Source organism: Notothenia rossii (genome assembly GCF_949606895.1).
Source record: "Notothenia rossii genome assembly, chromosome: 9".
Lineage (NCBI taxonomy): Eukaryota > Metazoa > Chordata > Actinopteri > Perciformes > Nototheniidae > Notothenia > Notothenia rossii.
Window position 1 is genome coordinate 11,855,626 of NC_136907.1, and position 18,651 is coordinate 11,874,276.

An 18,651-nucleotide genomic window follows, 5' to 3' on the forward strand; every position below is an offset into this window, starting at 1 on the left:
ACGAGCATAACACACAGTTTATGTTCAACACACTGAGATTAACTATCTAATGTTATTCTGTGAAGTTGTTTGACTGTAGAAACATATATAAATGCGGGGAAATTATCACCTCCATTGACAAGCAAAAAACAGATCCATGAGACCATATCATATTTAATGTTTAAACACTATGGGGTGGTTTAAGGTTCACAACTCATGCTGCCTATCTATTTGACAGACTTGAGTCAGTCAACATTCAAATAAAGAGTAGCATTTTCCTCATATAAAAACACACTTGTATTTATTTGGCTGTCTGACCTGCCAGCCGCCTCTCCCGGACATTCCTCCACAGCAGATCCCAGGCTTTGGACGTAGAGTCCCGCAGCTGCTCGCTGATCGACCGCCGCAGCTGCAGCTTGGCAGACCTTCGCTGGCTTGTCATTTCGGTGCAGCCGGACACATATTCCCTGACTTAAACCCAGCGCTCCTTCAACAACCGTTATTCCTCAATCGTTCCTTTATTCCCACTGAGAACAGCCCTGGCAGGCTGGGACAGCACGCGCACCGGCTGCTGCGTCTGGCTGCCGCAATGGTCGTCAGTTCACCTGGTAAGAAGCTCCCCTCGCGCTGCGTCACCTTCCTGCACCAGCGAGGGCGGATGAAGTGCTATTCCCGGGATTTAAACCCACTGAAGACAGACTGATTTATTTCCAGTATTTCAGCCCTCCTCAAACCTTTTCCCGTCTCATCTAAGAAGGGCGAAAGTGCAGCAATGTTTCAACGTAACTTCTGCATGTGAGTCTGGAACTCTGACATGGCGAGCCAGATGTGAGAGGCGGTTTCCCCCCTCCCCTCTCCGTGTGTAAGACTCCCTCTCCCTCTCTCTGTCTCTCTCTCTCTTTCCTTCACACACACCAAACCTACATGTTCTCCACGACCCAAACCCACCCACTCACCCAAACAAGGATCTCTTTGAATCCCCCTGATACACACTAATAACACACAGCCATGACACACACCCAAGCACACAAGTTGCAACTGAGTTTTGCTGCCAGGAAAAGCTTTCTTTATTATCTCTGGTAATTAAGTCACAAATATGACCTTACAGTACAAACAACAGATATATTTGGCTTGATAATGTTCACTATTTTCCTTAGTAGCCTACTTCCTAGAAATTTCCATTTTAATAATTTCCCAAATACTCTCGACAAATCTTGAAAGAAATTAGGATGAATCCACAGGAGACATTAACAAAGCTCGGTTTACAAATAGTTACTGGCGAGAAACCTAAACAAAAGCTGTGCAATTATCACCAAACCACATTACATTACATTAATGTAATGTAATGAAAATGATTGCCTAAGGAGCTGGACAGAGCAAATTACCAATGTGTTTCTGTGATCTTAACATACTCTTTGTTGCTAGTTATTCTCAGTAATAAGAATAACACAACAACATGGACAAAGGTGTCCAAGGCTTCAGAGTGTTTTTCCTTTAACTGCACATGCTTGCATCACAGCATGAGTAACCGAATATGCTTGGCTAAATCGAGATAAAGGACTGAACCGCATGCATGCTCCAGTCAGCCTGACAACCTGAAGTGAAAGTTCACAAACATCAGCCGACAGAGCTGTCTCTTTGTGAGGCACATTCAGCTCCCTGACAGGTCCAGAGATTCATTCTGAGCCCTGACTTACTCCAGTGTTATCCCAGGAATGCCGGACAGAGTGATGAGGCCAGGCAAGATGCTCCTCAGCTGCTGTCCGCCTGACACTGTCGGATGTCCCGTTTGTGGTGTTGAGTTCCAGGTCAGCATGGATCCATGAGCAGAGACCTGATTCAACAATTCTGCCTGTCGAAACACGCTTGACATCCAGAGCAGTCAGCACAATCCTGCACTCATCTGGACACAGAATGCCACTTTACTGGTATGGATGGACAATAAAGCCTAGACCCTGCAGTTAGATTGGTTGTTCGTCATGTTTGAGGGGAATGTAACCAAAGCTGGAGTTCATGGCCCTACTTTCCCTGCCTTGCCCAGGCCATGGACTGGTGTCCGATGACTATTAGCTGTGGAGAGGTTCAGTGATTTATATTATTGAGTAACACCGCAGAGATTCATGGCGGGCACTGCAGTCAGTAGTGATGAGAGAGAAAGTCTTTCAGAGGAGAAGAAAGATGAACATGGAGTAGCTGAATAGAGAAGGAAGGAGCTGAGGAGCCGAGGAGAGACTAAAGCAGCGTTGATTGACAGGACCATCAACATATAGAACATCCCGTATGGGACGAGAGCAACGAGAACACATGCTAAATGATTCATGGAATAAAACTTCTGATGAAATTTCCTTTTCTCTTTAAATTCTGATCAGAAAACAGTTTAATGAGATTCATGAGACAAATGTCTAATGGCGCGTTTCCACTGCAGCGCGGAGCACGCTTTAAGCGTGCCAAGCCGTGCGGGGTCCGTTTTTGGTTGCGTTTCCACTTGGCCTAGTTTTGGCCCGGGGCTACTTTTTCACCCTTTTTTCTGGCCCGACTAAATCGTGGTTCTATCGAGGCCAACAAGCAGGCTGAGTCGGGCTGAGTTTGCTAAACTAGAGAGAGAATCACTGTCAAGGGGGCTACATCTACAACAAAATGAACATATTTGACCGTGATTTAAATTGTAATACACGTTTCAAAATGATGCCGAAGTAACAACATACTGATACCGGTTAGTAAAAACCATGAATTAATGCTTTGACAAGTCTGCAGACAGACGGCAGGCGAAAAACCTTTTAAAATGCGTGATCTTATTATTATAGACAAATGCATTTCCAAACATTTGGTCTACCTATGTTGTAAAATGTATTATCTCTTCGATTTACACACGGCATCTATTGCACGTCTGTCCGTCCTGGGAGAGGGATCCCTCCTCTGTTGCTCTCCCTGAGGTTTCTCCCATTTTTCCCTTTAAACTGTGGGGTTTTATCCGGACGTTTTTCCTTGTACGATGTGAGGGTCTCTAAGGACAGAGGGTGTCGTTTTTTCTCATACTGATATTCTGCACAAACTGTGCTGTTGTATTTGCTGTAAAGTGTATTTACTGTAGGGTATTTTTATTATATGTACAGCACTTTGGCTCGACCAAATTATAAATAAAACTTGATTTGATTTGTTGTCTAAATGGAGATCGGCTAAGCTAACGCAATATAGGCTATATGCTCCGACCGTCCACACTCACAATGGCCTATACAGACATAAATAAACCAGCGACTGTATTCGCCATGACACAGACAGTCAGTGGTTTGTACTTGTTTCACTTTTGTCTAGTTTCTAAACAGATATGAGGAGCTTGAGTGCAAACAGCTAACGGCTGATGTTGTTTTTTCTGGGGTTCTCACGGGTGCTCATTGAAGATGATGTCACGGCTCCGCCTACACTGCGTTACTATAGTTACTGCCCCAGCTCCTGAACTGTAATGGAAGCGCAGCATTAAAGTGAGCCGGGCCTAATAAGGCCTAACCAAACCGAGCGAGGCCGAGCGAGGCCTGCAGTGGAAACGCGCCATAAGTCACCCGGTATGGTTCTATCACAACTAATGGGAGAAGGCCGGGAAGTATGGCAGAGTGTTCGCATTGCAAAACAAGTTGGCGAGGAGAGGGAGATATTTACAATTACTGGCTATTGATGTTAAATATAAAGGCAATTATTGCCCCTTTTTTCATAACCAATACTTTTTTTTTTATATTAGGAGAGTAGTAGCAAAACATATGTGCGTAGCTAACATACACACCAATGTCATGACAATGTTCATCTCCTTGATTTAAAATTGTTGTTACATTACATTACACAATTAAATGTCAAATATTGAGCTGCAACCATCAGTTATTTTCCTCGTGGATTAATTGCTTGATATATAAAATAGAAAGGAAACGGAGAAAAACGATCTCCTTAAGCCCAAGGTGACATCTTCAAATATGTTGCTCTCTAGTGTAACTATTGATTGGATAATAACCAATGTAAGCGTCTGAAAATGTTGAATCAGCTTTTTGTGAGGGTTTGGATTCCGACTGACAAGATGTATTGTATTGATTTATGAGGACCAATGCTTAGGATCTCTCAAAAGAAGATACAGTATAGGTATGCTGTTGTGCAAGCTTAAACATTCAGTGAAAGAGTACTAATCATGATGAGGAGAGGAATGAAAAAGCAGACAGGAGAGGAAGAACTTGGGTGTGGCATCGCCTAAAATGATGAGGATAAAGAAAAGATGATGCCGAGTTCATGCTAGGTGAACATGACTTTGTGGAATAAAACATGTACTGTATGTGTTTTTAAAACAGAAACATTAGAAGAACCACCTACTGTAGTAACAAACAAAGATAAGGTTCGTATTACAGACCTCATGGACCTTGAGTTTCTAGTCAGTCTGTGAGCCTCCTGCTGGTTTGTTTACATATCCCTGTGTCGACAAAAATGGATGTGCCAATTCAAACACATTCATTCATCTATCTGTCCAATACAGACAGGGGAGAAAGCAAAGACGAAAACATGCAAACACTGGAGAACATACAACAGATGCTCATGCTTCCATTGAAGAAACAAGGGGCCACTGAATAGTTTCATAAGAATATAAATGGTTTTAATCGTATACTGTATGAACTCACAAGATATCAGAACAACTGAAAACCTATGTAAAGAGTTGGGCAAACGTCATTCTTGCAAAGAATAATGTTGCATCCCTCCTGCCGAGTTTGAGAAAATTAGGATTTCATTCCAAGGAGCACTGACATTGTTCTCAATCAGATAAAAAATACCTCACCAGATCAAGACTAGGGTAGAAGTAACAGCCCTATAAAGAGAGGATACGGATATTCAAACATTAGAGTAAAAGGTGCAGTTCAAGTTAAATATGTTGTTTTTATGATATGTTGATGAATGGTGTAAACTTAAAGCGTTCCTGTCATTTTCTATTATGGGTATGATGATGAGATTTAGCATTGAAAGACTACGTGTATGTCATTTAATTATTATTTAAAGGAAGAACAACTTTTTTTTAGGAAACGCTATATTTTGTGGAAATGGAAACAGTCTGTTTGATGGTGTGTATGTGCATTGTTTGGGATGTTTGTACAACTGCATGTGTGTGGTCGATGTCATGACATAACTGATAAACACATTCACCAAAATGGGTTATTTTACAACCATGAAACACAGCGTAACCCCAAAGTGTAACTTAAACCCTGGAGGTACCAGACAGAGTGACGGCATGGCGACCAGCACTTAAAGAGACGTAAACAGACTGCGTTACTGTACATGCAGACATTAATAACAAATGTATGTAAATAACCCACACAAATACAAAGCATGCATTAGCTAATGAGTAAGTGGATGCATATGTGTTTAGTTTGGATATATGCACACTTATGCACGCGTGTTGCCTTTGAAAATGCTTTCATGTGTGCGCTGCAGGATTAAGGAAAACAAATCCTCACAGCCAACTACAGGCACAACTGACTAATCATTAAACAATCAGAGGGGATTCCAACTGACATTTCTTGTGTTTTTCCGAAAACATTTACTTAAAAAATGTTGTTCTATAAAGTGCTGAAAAAAAGTTTTAAATAAAAGTTGAGTTCTAAGCAGAATATCTTTCGGTCTTGGACTTACACTATAAGTCATAACCTTGAGAAAATGCTATGGAATTTTTCTGACATTTTATCTAAAAAATAATTGGTCGATTATTTGACAAGGAAATAATTGCTTGTTGTGTTTTTTGGGTATATACACTACAGAAGAATGACTGGTCTCTACACTATGTTGTACACAATTATTGCGACGTTTATCCAAAATCTTATAAGCTGTTTGAACCATTTTGAACCATCTGTTTCTTGCGAGTCCTCTCATTTTATGATATACAGTGACATGCTTGTCACAGGTTGACTTTTAAAATCTGTCCAGGGACTACAGATGAAAAATAGCCTCTTGGCTAACTCTGGCACATTTACAGAAATGTTCATTAATGTGCACTGTCCCTGTTAAATAAATGAATAAATAAATAAATGCGTCCCTTGCTAGAGTGTTCTTTTCAAAGAACAATATGTTATCCCCTTAATCAGTGAGAGAAAAAATACAAATTGTATGGATCTCCCACACAGCTATCTCTGACCTTTACCACAAACACTGGTTACACCTTCTCAAGAAGATGGGGATCCGTAAGCATATTGGATTGGATAATGTTGAAACATTCATACTTCTTTTTCATTTGTTTTCTTGAGGGAAAGGACGACGGATCAAGCCCCAGTTATTCACTTGTAGGAGTAGAAAGAGAGTGGATTGTGGGTAGAGGTCAGGAGACAGAGGGAGAGCGAAAGAGAGAGGCCAGAGGTCAGAAATTAAACGCTTTTGTGGGAAAACCACAAACTTTCCCGCTACTTTGATCCAGAGTCAATTTCTCCGCTGTGATGTTGAAAGATATGATATGTAGATGGTAAGCCGCTCCTTGAAGTCAACCTCTACCCCGGGCAGGGAGAGAAAACACCACAGGAACAACTGTCTCACAGCAGCAGCCAATCAAAACACCAACCTAACACATTCCAGGGCATGGACAGCCAATCAGAGCAGCACAATGGACATGTTCTCCGGACAGACCCAGGATCTGACTTCAGAACAAATACACAACAGTGCATGGGCGTCTCCACCGGGAGAGCAATCAGATCCTGCTGCGGTTACAGAAATGGACAGCGCTGGTTTGGAGTAGGAGGAGGAGGAGAAGGTGGAGCAGATGGAGGGGCTCGAGTTTCTCTCTCTCTTCCTGTCGGGTTATTTCACGTTAGGAAATTGTGTAAAATAAGCAGCATGATGAGTCAGAAATGCTGCATGTGATGCTCTTAAAGACGCTCAAGGCCCTCTCTTGTAATATTGTTCTTCAAAGGCTGGATGTGATTTCACAAATACTACTTCAAAACACTGCCACTCTTACTAGAGACTCAACGATGAGTGCGTCGAAGAAGTAAAAAGGATTTCAAACAATTATAATAAGAGACTAATATTTTCATGCAAAAAAGCTCCAATATGGAGATTTCCTGTTTTTTTTAACTGATTTAACGACCACATCACCTTAGACTATCTTCTGATGTTGATACAAGAGAAATGATCAGCAGATCAAAAGCTAGGGCTGCTCAATTAAATCGTATTTTAATCGCGATTACGATTATGGCTTGCAACGATTATTAAAAAAAAAAAATGTATTATTACTTTTTGTTATAATTGGTATTTCAGTTGAATTATACTTAAAGTTCAGGGTAATCAACTGTTCAAAACATACTGTTCAAAAAAAATGTCTCCAATAAATGGATGTTTTCAAAGTCAATGAATAATCGCATTTAATAATCGCAATTACAATTATTGACCCAAATAATCGAGATTATGATTTTTGCCATAATCGAGCAGCCCTATCAAGAGCTACTTTAAATAATCTAAATCCTACCCACTAAACAAAGTATTTTCCAAATAACAATGACAAATTAAACCTGAATGGATTAATTGAAGAAAAATGTAGCCGTTTTTTTTTTTATTTGTCTGTTCTGAATATGCAACTTCTAGTTTCTAGGGAATCCTTTCCAAGACTCTCCGGCAATGTTATCGTATTAATATGAAAAGTCAATAGCTGTAAAGGCATGCAGAATCTGGGTTAGTGAATTCAATGATTTAACGGATCACATGATCAAAGACAAAATCATCTTGTCCAACCAACTGCCCTATCCTAGCTTTCTTAAATGTGCAAGTCTGCTCAGCTATACCCTGTACCCTTCCTCCTCTTCCTCCTCCTCCTTCCACCTCATTTCTTTCCTCTCCATCCTTGTCACTGTCTCTGTGGTCTCTTCCAATCTATTTTCAGAAACACTCAGTCATTCAGGCAAAGCTGCTCAGCTCACTCTGCTGTTTGAGACTGAAACACACACGCATAACCAACAGATACATTCTCTACATGACCTTAAATGTTTTGGTGAGCTGCATCAACATTAAACAAATAAGAAATCCAAACGGATGATCATTTGTATTCGTCAGATACTCCTCATCCTTACCAGTGAGAACCACCAGCCTGCTTAAAGTGGAAAAGATTAAATGAAACCTTTAAACAGATCGAACTGTGTGACCTTGACCCTAAAATTCCTAGCTCATACTATCTCAGTGATCCCTGAGAGCACACACACACACACACACACACACACACACACACACACACACACACACACACACACACACACACACACACACACACACACACACACACACACACACACACACACACACACACACACACACACACACACACACACACACACACACACACACACACACACACACACACACACACACACACAATCAATCATGCTACAATGAAACACATCATTCCATGTGTTGCTCACTTTCAACATTCTGCAGGATCTAAAACCAACTTCTGTTTGTGTTTTTACTCGAGTCGAGAGTGTATTTAGTTTGATACCTTCAGCAACACAACATGAGCTGTACATTTAGCAAACATGTAGCTAAGTAGAAAATAAAGCTGCTACTATATAATGAAAAACCTCTATGGAGAATTAAATCAAATCAAAGCACAAATGGAATCTTGATTGCACAAAAAGCAATAAATCCATAACAAAATATTATTCAGAGGTCAAACTGTTAACTTGACCAGTGACTTTGATTCATCGGAGTGACAATGTGATTAAAGGGTTTTCGTTGCAAAAGAAAAAAGCCAGTGAAGTCTCAGCAAGAGAGGAAATGAAGAGGGTGAGGCAAACGATGATAGCGCTTGAGATCTCAAATTAAGATACAAATTCATTCATTCTTGTTCAAAGCTTCCAAGCCATTTGAGTTTCCAGTGGATGAAGGAGACAAATGAGATTGTCTCGGTTTTTAAAGTGTGATCAGAAGGTTTCATTTAATTTAATTACAGTTTAATGAAAGAATAATTCATTTTGGAAATGATTATTTTAGGATCTGCTTGCTTATTATATGTCATCATAAAAGGTTCAGAATTAAAGCAGCAACATTATCCGCCTCTGTTAACATGGGCTTGAATGAACAGTATCAGTCTCTGTCAATCGAAGAAAAAAATTCTCCAATAAATGGATGTTTTCAAAGTCAATGAATAATTGCATTTAATAATCGCAATTACAATTATTGACCCAAATAATCGAGATTATGATTTTTGCCATAATCAAGCAGCCCTATCAAGAGCTACTTTAAATAATCTAAATCCTACCCACTAAACAAAGTATTTTCCGCTCTGGTCACTTCCTTTTGAAAACGAGCCATGAGGAAAGTGGGTCACGAGCTAATTCATTGTGTATATCCTCATACTTTCTCTCCAGTAACAACAAAAACAACTTCCCCTCTACGAATTGCAATGATAAGTATGTTGACTTCACCCACCTCCTATTGGATCCTAGCAGGAGATGGCTATCACTGTGGCCTGCCTGAGGCCGGGGGACACAAAGCAAAGGTCTCAATGTAGGGACCAAGGAGGAGAGATGATACAGATGGGAAACAAGGGAAGTCGGGGCTGGTAGATGGGAAGCAGTCTCAGAGGTATGGCACTGAATGGGGAGGGGGAGATGTCTTATGTGGAGACAGACGTGGGGGTTTTGAAAGCCGAGTGCGAGGGCTACGGGGTACAGACTGTGGTATGGAAGGAGCAGGACCCGTGGCAGGACCGGGAGGGGAAACAATAGCTAATGGACACGGAGGAAACTTCACGGGTCATGGGAGTGCAGATCACATGCTGATAGGAGGCCTTGTTGCTGAGTGTATCATTCTAAAAGGCACTCAGGAGCCATACACATATAGTGAGGGTTTGAGCTGTTAAAATAAGCATTTTAGAAGGAAAATCCTCAAGGACCAACATCCTTCCTCAAGCCTTTTTCCTGGGCTAGTGTAGGGTTGCAGGACCACACAGGAACATACAAGTGTGTACATTCAATACACAAATATGTACAAACAGACCAGCACATACACACAAATACAGAGTTTTACAATCTTTCGGCTTGTTGTTTTGGTTTTATGGCCTGCATCTGACTGTTATGGTTACTGTGTATTTCCAGTCGCAGCAGGCAGCTGTAATCAGTGACAAAGCTCTAAAAAAACAACTTAATGCTGCCCAGCACACACAGACAGCAGACAGGCAGTTACTCTGTGAACATAGAGGAGCATTAAGCAGCCCGATATCTACATTTAAGAGTTGGTGGAGACCAAACCAGAGCGAAAAGGCACACAAACATATCTCCTAATAATGCTAACATTGCTCGGTATCTGCTGGTTGTTCAAGGAGGCAACTCTTTTCCGAAACAGATTTATAAGGTGATAATATGTCGGTGTTTACAGCGTGTGTGTGTGTGTGTGTGATTTTAATTTATCGGATAACTCCATTTGTGTTGGTAGTGTTCTCTCCCCGTCTTAGCACAGTGATCTGATTAAATGTACTAAAGCAGTTAACCTGTTTGCATGCAGATTGAGTTTTAATTTTTCTTTTGAAATGGCTGCATCAGAAACTTTAATAAGCAAAATCAAGCTTTCAGTGTCATTGAACTAACACAAGTTGAATATTCAAGATCTGCACACATGCAGTTTAGAAAAATATTCTCATGGAGGAAAACATTGTTTTCTATTTTTTTCAAAAATCGGCACTTGAATGAAAAAGTGTTCATTTGTCATGTGATATAAAAACTTCAAAGGTGTACTTTTAGATACTTGTCCAAAGTATATCCATTTGTCCAATTACAATACATATTCTGTAATTCCTTTCTTATCATAAAAAATCGTCTTTGGGCAAAAGGGTTGATAAAAAGTACATTTATGGTTTGGGACTTAGGAGTAATTAAGTCTAGGGAGCGGGTCAAAGTTAGATAAGGGTCTCAGGATTGTGTAAAACATAGAACTACAGTGAATGTGTGTGTTTGATTGGGTTTCAATGCTTTTTCAAGTAGTGTTGCATGCATGTTCTATACACATGAAGAAAAAGGGCATTGGAGGTTTAGGTCAACAGCAATACTATAATGCACAAAGCAAACAGTTGCAGTGGAACAAATCCAGATGGAAAACAGACAGGGACAACAAACTCAATGTCATTGTGGGGGTCAAGTTACAATTGGAAGATCAGAAAAGACAGCAGAGGGCGGAAAGACAGAGGAAAATGGAAAAAGGAAAGGTGAGGGTAGGAACAGAGGGAGAGACTGGGATGCTGGCCAAATCCACTTCCAGGCTTGTTAAAGCACTGCTGCACACTGCTGCAATATTAACCACACACACACATAGACACACACACACATACACACACAGGCTCACTTACTCAGTTAATAAGGGACCTCCTTGCATCACTAAGCTTTAATGTATGCACTCTGGTGGGTCTAAACATGTGCGCACACACACACACAAACACACACACACATTAACACCACAGCAAGCCACCATTATTAAGTTTTAAAGGTTTATTGCAAGTTAATTGCTGAGACAACTGCTTTTCTGTGGGAGATGTGCCTAACACATAATGACAGTCTCACACCCCCCCCCCCCAACAATCATACACTGACTGAAGCCTCCGCGATTTTACTAAAAGCTAAAACCATTTTAATTCAATATCAGCATGACACTACCTCGAGGTTAAGAATCCAGCTATAAATCAGCTGAATTCCTCCAGTCAGACATTTTTAAAACATATTCACAGACATGCAAGGGACACCCTAAACAGATTCACAAGCTACTGTATATAGGTCGAGATATTCAAAGCCTCCCCCAGCGCTTTCCAGTAAAGTACTTCTGCTGGATTACATGTTTTTTTTATATAATTCTGGACTGCATTGAAAGTGTCGAGAATGTGTGTCAGTGTGTGTTTGGCTCATGCCTATGTCATGATCACTGCTTCTAAAATAGTCTTCTAAAATGTATTTGATGGCAATTGTTACCAGAGTGGTGGAAGTGTAATCATCTAGCTTGTCTGAAAACATGTAGAGCTGGAATGAATAGCTAGAAGAAAATTACATTTGTGTGCTGGACCCAAACTCCCAATATTGACGTATAGCAACGTTTTTATTACGCTAATGTAAATAATTAATATAGGGTAAATAACAGTGCTATGAGGAAGTTTATTCACACAGAGTTTCAGATATCCTAATCATGAAAAAAAAATGAAAATGAAATATTCTGTGATCTTTTTTTCAGAAGATTTGGGAGTGAAAGATTATAAGAAGTTATGTTATTGATCAAATGCTGGGCGAAGTAATTGTTTTGATGAAGTAAAATGTTGGCAGTCTTGAGTTAGTTCCAAGTCGAAACCAACATTTGCATGACCAATTCCTAAACGGTGTGTGTGTATGAAACCTGATTTGCTGCTTAGTTTCAGTAATAAACAAATAATTGATTTGCTCCTTTTAGGACATGTGTTACTTTTGAGATGAGGAGGTAATCAAGTCATTCATTTTAAGTCCACAATAATGTTTGACTGCTGAAGAATCCAGTTGTGTGCATGTGTAGTGGACCTGAGGTAACAGTCTGCACTGTGGAGGTGACCTCAAAGATTAAGAGATCACTGAAATGCAAATGAACTGGAGGCCAAGTAAAGCTCTTAAGCATGTATACAAAAATACTCCTCTGTTATTGCATATTAATTCCTCCCAAAAAATGTATTAAAAATAAATCCTTTCATCTTTACAGGGATTAAAAGTTTCCCCGGGTGGCTCGAGGGTAGGGGTGGGGGGGATTTAAACCACATACCATCCTGGCATGCGTTCACTCATACACACACCCACAGACAAGTCACACTTAAAAAAGACATTCAAAAGATATACGCTAAAGAGGATTAAAAAAAAATGTACAGCCTGATAATGGGACCTCCATACGTTCTGGTTATACTTTGTTGGAGGAATTCCCCGTTTATCTGGCAGAGGGCAGATTAAATGTCAGCTATGTGAGCAGAGATATGAGCATATCATATCCTGTCCCTTTGCAGCTGGGACACGGCCCACACAGGCCGAAAAACACGTGATTGATTAGACAGGATTTCTGTCAAAGGACCAAAGTGTTTCCTCCTATCAGAGGAAAATAAACACTCAAGTGAGAAAACAAACGTGAAGCACGAACACCCAAACAATGAACTAATCTACACTCCTCGCTCAGCGCTGCCTTGTTTGTATGAAATGTTTCTGTCTCTCCAGCACACACACTCTCAACCTCAGCGTCGTATGCCACCGTCGGCATCACCTCTGACCTCCTGCAGCCTCTGGGGCCTCATTACCCACAGTGCACCTCTCCTCCAAGGACTATCATTGACGGAAAGGTGACCCTCGCTGATGGTCATTGGAGACACCCCAACATGTACACACACACACACACACACACACACACACACACACACACACACACACACACACACACACACACACACACACACACACACACACACACACACACACACACACACACACACACACACACACACACACACACACACACACACACACACACACACACACACACGATGTGAGAGCTCACACACACACGCATTAAGAGAAGACACACAAAATAAACAGAGCCACAGTGCGGCGAATGCGAGACATCTCCCGGGGTTGTTGTTAATTACAGTCGCCATGACGCCTGTGCATGTCAATCAAAAAGGGACACTGAGGATAAGAGATATGGTCAGGGGTCAGAGTTGGACTCATTAATCATCTCCTCAGACTCTTGTATCACTGTCTGTGTCAAATGCACTCCCAAAGAGAAGAAAGACAAACTCTTAAGATAATAATATATATAACATGTTGAATAATGTTGTTCTGTTGAAAGCTTCTGAGTGTTATCACGAGACAAATTCCACTAAACGTTAGAGCTCAAAGTCTTTGTGTTTTTGTACGAGCTTGACCGCATCATCTTTGTTTATGCACCTGAATATGCATGTGTTGTGTATGTGTACAGGCAGGGCTTTGTGTGTGCGTGTGCGTGTGCGTGTGCGTGCGCGTGTGCGTGCGCGCGCGTGTGTGTGTGTGTGTGTGTGTGTGTGTGTGTGTGTGTACGTGTACGTGTGTGTTAAAGTAGAAACATGGTATCATTACTTCTGGGTGGTTGAGGTTTGACACACTGGCTAGAAATCCTGTGGGAGACATTCCCAGAAGTCCCAAAGTTTATCCCAAAGCGGGAATGAAAACAATCCTACTGAATGGATACTAGGTGCACACAAGCATCCCACACACACACACACACACACACACACACACACACACACACACACACACACACACACACACACACACACACACACACACACACACACACACACACACACACACACACACACACACACACACACACACACACACACACACACACACACACACACACACACACACACACACACACACACACACACACACACACACACACACACACACACACTTATCATACCTGCACATCCGTTGGTCATCCTTCCAGCAGCCTGAAATTATACAAACAGAAAAGAATACACAGTGAATACCAAAACAAAAGCAATAAAATATACAAATACTTAGTGTACACATGAACACTCAGAAGCTTTAGGGAATGTAAACTCTGCGCCAGCCAATGGCAATGACTCAGTTCCCAGGATGCACACTGTCCTCGTTCAGCAGCAGCAGCAGTGGCTACGCTGGGAACATTTCAATTTGGTTTAACAAGCAGAAACTGATTTCCTGAGTGTTTATGCCATAAGATCGTATGAAAACCCACCCAGCATATTGGTTTGGATATCAACCAAAGATACGTTTGATTTAAAAGTGAACATTGATTGTTTAATTGGGTGATATTGGCTTAATGAATGAGACGGATACCCTTCAGGCAAAGCAATTTAAGGTTTGTGTATGGATGATAGTAACTGTTTTTTAAAATAAATATTAACATGGGAAGAAGAAAAAAAAGAGAGGGAGAACTATAACATCAAGAAAAGCAAGATTCAAATCCACCAAGAACAACCCAGGAATCAAATATTCAGTAGCTAGTATATTAACACAGGAAATGAAAGCTTAGACTCTGATCTTAAGGAGTACGTCACACACTATGTACTCCTTAAAAAGTCAGAGAACAAAACAGGTAACAAAATGTCAAAGATGTGTTGCCTAACCCCTGTGTGAAACATTATCATGAGTGCTACCACTGTCATAGGAAAACCCCACATCCATACAAATGTAAAGAAGCCGGGTTTTACCAAATGATGCAGCAGCAGTTTTACAATTACACAGGAAATGCTGCACGATTCCCCCGGGGCTTCTCTCATTCCTGAGATCATAAACTGTAGATTACTAAACAAACAAGACATCATCTCATCTGTTGATTCAAGTTTTAAAAAGACAAGTGGTGTACTCAGATTTCAATTTCATGACTGATATTTACTTTACTGTATCTGTGAAAAGATGTCTTACTAACAAAAGAATGACAACCAGGACTCATTTCATTCAGTGTTTAGGTGAACACAAAATATCAAAGTATAAAATGGCACCTTCCCAATATTTAAATTATACAATCACTAACGGAAACAATGAATGGCTTCTCTTTCAAAAAATAGTGTTTTCTTTAAAAAGTGATAGAAAAAGAAAATGTATTCATAAACGGCTGGAATGCTGCCAGATTGAAATACATTTTCAAAGTATGCTTTACATTTGGAGCAGAGAAGAAGTCCTATGTGTGCGTGTGTGCGCGCGCGCGCGCGCGCGTGCGTGCGTGCGTGCGTGCGTGTGTGTGTGTGTGTGTGTGTGTGTGTGTGTGTGTGTGTGTGTGTGTGTGTGTGTGTGTGTGTGTGTGTGTCCACGGCAGTTTGGACAGCTGTACTTTATCAGTCATGGTTGGGGGAAAATAAACCCACTCTTTAGCATCAGTCTGATCCCACGGCCCCTGCTGCTCTCTCTGCCTATACACACTAACACACACTTGCACACACTCAACTAATAACTCTGACACTTCAGGCTCCACTGCAGGCCGACCAACGTCATGTAACGTTGTATACTGCTGAAGCAAGCTTTCTATTTTGGGCACCCGTGTGAGCAATGTTTTGATGATATGCATTTAAAACCCCGACTTTTGTTTCTGTGATGTTGGAAATGTACAGATGTCCAGTTAAAAACTGAGATATATTTGACGGAGAAGTGACAGTTTATCAGATTTCTTAATTGTATAATTGTTTTTTTAACATAATGAAAATGACGATATTTCATGGTGTAACTTATATTATGAGCTCAACTGTTTAAAAAAACAAAAAGAAACGTTTGCATTTTAACATCTGGACTCTTTTTACCTGCAAACCACAGTTTGTAATGAAGCCACCTAAATATTGAGAAATTCTGACGAAACAATCTCAATTCAAAGGCTACTTAGTGAATTTTCCCAGAGGTCTTAAATCACCTTTTCTTTTTAATACAATTTCTAAGATCAAGAATGAAATGTTTCTCTCAACTTATGGACAATAAGTCTTAAAAAGCGCTAATAGCAACTGAGTTTGTATTCCACCTGAGCCAACTGTAAATTGGTAACAGTAGTTTGTCAAACTAATATTTTGATTGTCAAGAATTAACATCCATAGTAGATGTTTTTGCCATTCATAATTGTGAAATATTAGCATCAACTAAACCCAAGTCCACATCTTCTTGCACATTGCCTCCCTTCATCTTGAGCATGTTGCGGTGGTATTTGTGGTCGTTGTTGTTGATGCTGCAGTGCTGACTCAGAATACGCTGAGCTTGCAGACTGCTGTATGTGGAGCAGAGCTGTCTCATCCTTTTACTTTCACCTTATTTACACAACAGCAGGGGACATGCAGACTGGACAGAAGCCCGGAGAGAGGGAGGAGAGATCATGGAGGAAGAACAGGCAGGGTGTAAAATACAAGAAAAAGAAGATTTAGCTTTAGGTAGAAAGACAGCGTATATAACAAGAACATTCACGCCAAGGTCACACTATTTATTACAGCACACTTTGCCCCAAACAAGTCCCTGTTACATAAAATCTCGCTCTAATGATGAAACAAATTGAGTTTGGGATACATCAAAACCTTTTCCTCATACGGTTAACTGATCAACTTTATCGATCAGATGTGTCTGCACGGTCAGCTTCAAAGTGTGAGATGTAATGAAGTGTCCATGCTGTAAACAGAAGATCTAGATGAAGTCTTTAAGCTAACCAAATTGAGGGTAAATCACATAGATCATATCTGCTGACGCTATAAATCAGTAGACAAACACTGCAGTAGACGGTAGCCTAGTTGCATTTGTGTTTGAATAAAGTGCTCAGGGTAGAACGACTTTCTTTCTATAATGTGTAGTGAGCAGTAGAAGGAAGAAGCGTAAACAAACATGAACACAAACATTCATTATAGCCTCAAGTTGTTGCCATGAGTTCAGAGTTTGAGACTGAACTTCACTTTCAATAGAACTCAAACTCGAACTCGAACACACACACTCTCTCTCTCTCTCTCTCTCTAACACACACACACTCTCTCTCTCACTCACACACTCTCACACACACACACACACACACACACACACACACACACACACACACACACACACACACACACACACACACACACACACACACACACACACACACACACACACACACACACACACACACACACACACACACACACACACACACACACACACACACACACACACACACACACACACACACACACACACACACACACTCACTCTCTCTCTCTCTCTCTCTCTCTCTCACACACAGACACACACTCTCTCTCACACACACAGACACACACTCTCTCTCACACACACACAGACACACACTCTCTCTCACACACACAGACACACACTCTCTCTCACACACACAGACACACACTCTCTCTCTCGCACACACAGACACAGACACAGACACACACTCTCTCTCTCACACACACAGACACACACTCTCTCTCTCTCTCTCTAACACACAGACACACACTCTCTCTCACACACACAGACACACTCTCTCTCTCTCTCGCACACAGACACACACTCTCTCTGACACACACACAGACACAGACACACACTCTCTCTCTCACACACACAGACACACACTCTCTCTCTCTCTCACACACAGACACACACTCTCTCACACACACAGACACACTCTCTCTCTCTCTCGCACACAGACACACACTCTCTCTCACACACACACACACACACACACACACACACACACACACACACACACACACACACACACACACACACACACACACACACACACACACACACACACACACACACACACACACACACACACACACACACACACACACACACACACACACACACACACACACACACACACACACACACACACACACACACACACACACACACACAGGGCCGGCCCTAGACTTTTGGGGGCCCTAAGCAAGCTTTGGCTTGGGGGCCCCCTCACTCTAGCGCGTTCTCACTACACACAACACGGAACCAACTTTTGTCTTATGATGTTAGCATAAGCTCACATATTGTATAAATAAGCATGTAAACACCGTGGACCTAACATCGTCTAAGGGGGTCCTCACCTCCTCTAGGGGGGTCGGGGGGCATGCTCCCCCGGGAAGATTTTTTTTAAATATTGAATTTAAAAGCATCAATCTGGTGCACTTTGAGAGAAACATTAAGAGATCTATGGATACATATC

The 18,651-nt window shown here is 41.2% G+C and overlaps 1 protein-coding gene across 4 annotated transcripts in view; it reads right to left on the reverse strand.

Moving 5' to 3' along the window:
- Window positions 1-18,651, reverse strand: part of stard13a (StAR related lipid transfer domain containing 13a) — a 50,508-nt gene that overhangs the window by 23,059 nt on the left and 8,798 nt on the right. For 3 of the 4 annotated variants that reach the window (XM_079649069.1, XM_079649070.1, XM_079649073.1), the window contains one exon: window positions 14,419-14,449. In XM_079649069.1, coding sequence (XP_079505195.1) covers window positions 14,419-14,449 — 31 coding nt within the window. Of the gene's footprint in view, window positions 1-297; window positions 806-14,418; window positions 14,450-18,651 lie in introns of those variants that run through there. The other variant, XM_079649072.1, reaches the window with a different exon arrangement.